The 4606-nt window shown below is 54.2% G+C and overlaps 1 protein-coding gene across 1 annotated transcript; it reads right to left on the reverse strand.

The window, feature by feature from the left end:
* Positions 1-1219: 1219 nt before the first annotated feature.
* Positions 1220-4085, reverse strand: LOC123130333 (rhamnogalacturonate lyase B). The gene is made up of 6 exons (XM_044550253.1): positions 3872-4085; positions 3496-3620; positions 3342-3398; positions 2189-3249; positions 1801-2071; positions 1220-1715 (listed from the first exon to the last, which is right to left on the reverse strand). Exons 1-6 carry the CDS (start codon positions 3998-4000, stop codon positions 1352-1354), a joined length of 2007 nt encoding a protein of 668 aa, XP_044406188.1. The 5' UTR covers positions 4001-4085; the 3' UTR covers positions 1220-1351.
* Positions 4086-4606: the final 521 nt, after the last annotated feature.

Consider the following 4606-nt stretch of genomic DNA (forward strand, 5'->3'; position numbering starts at 1 on the left):
CAAAAATTATAGATACGACGGAGACGTATCAGGGTTCTTGGATGAATCTTTTTTTTTTGTGATTTCTTTGTACCCAAAATAATGTAGATCCTAGCCTTGTCTGATACCATTGATAGATGCTGTGGATCACTAGGCTAGATTAGATCGGTGGTTTGCGGTGGTTTACCTTCTCCATAGGTGGATGAACCCGCCAAAGTGGCCATGGTGGATGGCTACGGCGGTGATGGCAGAGAGTAGTGGGCGAAGTGGTGGCGGCGCTTCCCATCAGCACTACACTAACCCTAGATCGGTAGGGGATTAGATGGGGTGTACGGCGCTGCGACGAACCTCGTGATGCGAGCCCCCGGCCCCCACCTCTTTATATAATGCAGGTGACAGGGTCCGTCACCCATAGTGGGTTGAGCGCCCCCCAACAGGGCGCGGATCTAAGGGCCCGGTGGGCCGTTGGGCCCACACGATGGAGATCATCCTAACAATACTCTGATTCATCACTGGATGTCCCTTAATTGATCCTTTGAACTAAGAACATGCTCCTCTCATGTTGGGCATCTTCATAGCAGCATGCACCATCACCATTTCATCCTCACATTCATCCACATTTGAGAAGGACATATCATTTAACTCGACGTAAAAGTACTTCACGTCTAAATCCATCATGTTTACTTCAATGTAAAAAACAAAAATGTCAGTAATTTTGGCTATGACATTTGACCAAACACTTGTCAGGTGTTGTGTCCACCATGGATGGCAATTTGCAAGGGCAGAGTGTACCTGGGCGGCAGCTGGACCAGGGTGGAAAGAAGGCATAAACAAGTAGGGGCCGATGCCCGAGTGGAGCGGTGGAGGTCCGACAAGGCCTAGGCAGCGGAGTGGAACATCAGCGTTGATCTTGGACTACGCAGATACAGAGCAAGCAGAGACGGAGCGAGAAAATCACGGCTCCGAATGGGTTTTTTTGTGTTGGACGTGAGTGTCGGAGGCGTATGTCTGCACGTCCGCAACCCCCCCCCCCCCCCCCCCCCCCCCTTTGCTTCCAGGCACGACGTTGGATGATCTAACGTGTCATGACAATGTGGTCCGGACATTTGCGGAAGTTTTGTTGCACTGCGTTGGGAGTTGTCATAGCTAAGATAGGCGGCTCGATTGTGGGGCCATGGGACCATTACACTGGCACACATTAACAATTTAAACCAGAGAATATTTACAAATACATATGTTCAATTTAGTCTCCCATAACATCTCAACAAGCAACTCTGTTCTAAACCATTCAAAAAGAAAAAAAACCCTGTTCTAGAGCTTGGTGCCGTAAGCCGCAACATGTCTTTGCCCCTCGCGTATGATGTCCCCGGGCCTATGAACCAGGAGGTCCTTCGAACCGTATGTAGTCGTACATGACCCCTAGGAATATGCTGTTGGCCCTCGTCTGCGTGAGGTGGATGGTGTTGTCGCCTTCCTGGAGCAGTCTCCCGCTGATAGGGAACTCGAAGCTCCACTGCGTGCCGTGGTCGCCGTGCCTCGCGATCGCATTGCCGTCGCCGAACGCCGGCGTCCCGAAGACCCCCACACGCCTCGTCGCCCCGTTCACCTGGACCTGCAGCCTCGCCGCGTGAGCGGCCGCGAGGGCCACGCGCAAGGTGTAGGTGCCGCCAGGCACGACGCGGCCCAGGTGGAACCGGACCTGCCGCGTCGTCGGCACGATGTCGTCGCCGACCTTTCTGCACGACAGATTAACGCCGATCAGTACCTGTGCCGTCTTGGCTTGGACTAAAGTGGAAATGGACCCATATGGATGTGTCTTACCTTGTGACATGTGCGAAGTACCAGTCCTTGGAGTGGTGGCTTTCGCCGACGGTGTAGACGAGATCGTCCGTCGGGTACAGTTGGGCGTACCTTTCCCACAGCCCGTACTGCCTGTACCTGTCTTTGTTCTGGAAGAGCTTGTTGAGGTACTTCGCCTCGGGGTCAGGGACAAACATCTCCGCCGCGCTCCGGTCAGGAACGCCGATCTCCCACAGTGTCGGCCCTGATCTCGGAGCCTCGTACAAAAGATCGCCGAGGTTGATTGCACCGCCTGTTTCAAGGTTGAAAATCGAACAAACTATCATCAGCAAAACAGTACAGAGTTACTGATCAATGCCAAATCAAATTTGCAGAAACCGATACAGTAACTTTATCTAGCAGCACTAACCGGGTGTTACGGTGACGCGGGTGGTGTTCAAGTAATCGCCGAGAACCCCAGGAACCCACGCGTAGAGGTTGTACTCCCCCGCCCGGACGTTGTCAATGGTGAACTCGCCGGAAGTGTTCGACGCCGTCGTCCAGAACTGGTAGCCCTTGCTCTGCGTCGCCCATGAGCCAGGCTGCCCGGGCGCGGCCAGGCCTACGTAAGCTGCCCGAGCAGGCATGTTATCCCTGCTCACGTACTTGTCCCTTACGAGCAATCGGCCGGTGACGGAGCCTCTCTCGCCGGCCTTGTGGAAGTCCGGCGACTCCGGGAAGCTGTAGGGCCACTTCTTCGCCTCAGCCTGGGCCGTCGCCTTGGCGTCCTCCCAGAGCGCCCGCGGGTCTACCTTCTCCGAGTTTGAGTTGAGGTAGACGAACACGGGGCCCATGACCTTCTTCCACTGCTCGCCGTCCCCGATGCGCGCCACGATGTCGTCCCCGACGTAGTGCGTCCCATGGAACACGCTCATGCAGGTCGGTCCGACGTGCGAGGTGAGGTCGCGCTTGAGCGGCCCGCCGCTCTTGAACTCGCTGCTGGGGGTGACGACCCAGAACCCGACGTGGCTCGGCTGGCCGCTGCTAGTGCTGACCCACCCGTGCACCTTGTTGTCCTTGGTGTCCAGCGTGTACTGGTACTTGTCGTCCACCTCCCCCTTGAACTGCGGCTCCGACGGGTCGACCAGCAGCACCGCCTCCTTGTACGCCAGCGGGGAGCTACGGGGCGACTCCCGGTCGGCCGCCCGCGGCATGTACCGCTGTACGTCGTCCGAGACGGCCATGTAGTTGAATCTCTCCGTGTTGAGCTTGAAGGCGAGCCGCGCCAGGCTGATGTCGATGGCCGGCGTGTCGGCGCCGTGCTCCAGGATGGCGTAGCTGTAGAACCCGGAGCTGCCCTTGAGCATCACCAGCCTCTTGTCGAAGTTGAGCCGGACGCCGCTCCGACGTCCCGGGCTGTACGTGCTCCGGAACGACAGCTCCACCTGGTCGTCGCTCTGCGTTACCACCCTGAACTCCGAACCATCCAGCCTACGTACATACACAATGTATAGATTGAGTTTCTAGCTTAGTATTTGCACTTTAATTAATTTACAGGCGTGTAGTTATCAGCGTTCACGTACGTGTTGAGCAGGCCTCGTTGGTCGGAGCCGGGGATGTTCCACACCATATCCCAGTACCTGCACGAAGTTTTTCACAAATCACAGATGATTTAATCAAGTTAATACGAATGTGCATCCATCTATAGACATAAGCAAGCATGAAGCATGCACTAACCCGCCAGTGTTTCTGCTTCTGGTGGAGTGCAGGAGGTTCGTCCGATCCCCGCCGTAGCGGACGCCGGTGATGTGGCCCCCGGGCCTCGACAGCGTCACCTGCACCAGGCCGTTGTCCACCACCACCTGCACACGTACGTAATTGGTATGTAAGTAATATACGTATATACGGAGTCGTATGCATATATGTACATCGATTACATGCTTGATTGCATGTGGCAAAAAAAAAAGTCGAGATATAATTAACATGCAGGTACTTTGAAAAGAAAAAAAATGCAGATAACACGGCTAGCTGTCAGAAGCCTCTCACATACGAATCCGATCCATGAACGCGAGGCAACAACGAGCAAGTAGCTAGCCATGCCAGATATGCGTACCTGTCTACCATCCACGCGCAGCGTAACGCCGCCGCGGGATCCCGACGATGGCGCCGCCGACACGGTGGCGACCTGCAGCATCAACGACACGGCGACGGCGAGCAGGATCAAGCGCGCCGTCGTTGCCATCGTGAGGTGTCAAGTTCGTGCGCCGTCGCCGGGTCGATTCAACTGATGAGCTGCACGTGCGCGATACCGCGATGCCGAGAGTCGATTCAACTGATTGCTCGTACGTAGCTCATGATTTCTGTTTCATATATACTAGTACGGCCTGGGCGCCGAACTAGTGCGGGACCGAACCGGACTGCAATACTTTTCTATTTTCAGCGTGGAACGGACGGGCTGCGATTTAGTTTTTATTTTCTGTTTAAAATAAAATCAAAGAATCAGAAGATCTATTATTTTTTCAAGAACAAGCAACGCCGCGTTGCTCATCATTATGATTAAGAAGAGAAAGGGTCATATACAAAGGATGAAAACTTTCAAAAATAATATACAAGGATGAAGGAGGGCTAGAACATACTCAAGCCCCACCAACAGCGACACACACAACAGAACCGCCACCAGAATCTAAGGCTACTCTCTGAAGCCTGCCTCTTTGCTCTTGGCCCTCCTCCAGAGTTGTAACCCATCCTAAGAGCATCTCCAACAGACGCCCAATGAAGCCGCATGCTAATTTTTTTTACAGTATCAAAATAGCGTTTTAACGTGTCGAATGACCGAGTATCTCCAGCA

This window comes from Triticum aestivum, chromosome 6A (genome assembly GCF_018294505.1).
Source record: "Triticum aestivum cultivar Chinese Spring chromosome 6A, IWGSC CS RefSeq v2.1, whole genome shotgun sequence".
Lineage (NCBI taxonomy): Eukaryota > Viridiplantae > Streptophyta > Magnoliopsida > Poales > Poaceae > Triticum > Triticum aestivum.

Bases quoted from the DNA above. Each gene is read 5' to 3' on its own strand.
- LOC123130333 (XM_044550253.1), bottom strand. From the start codon at position 4,000: ATGGCAACGACGGCGCGCTTGATCCTGCTCGCCGTCGCCGTGTCGTTG. The intron at 3,621-3,871 runs GTACGCATATCT...GTACGTGTGCAG, and splicing joins TGCGCGTGGATGGTAGACAG to GTGGTGGTGGACAACGGCCT. The intron at 1,716-1,800 runs GTAAGACACATC...TCTGTCGTGCAG, and splicing joins TACTTCGCACATGTCACAAG to AAAGGTCGGCGACGACATCG.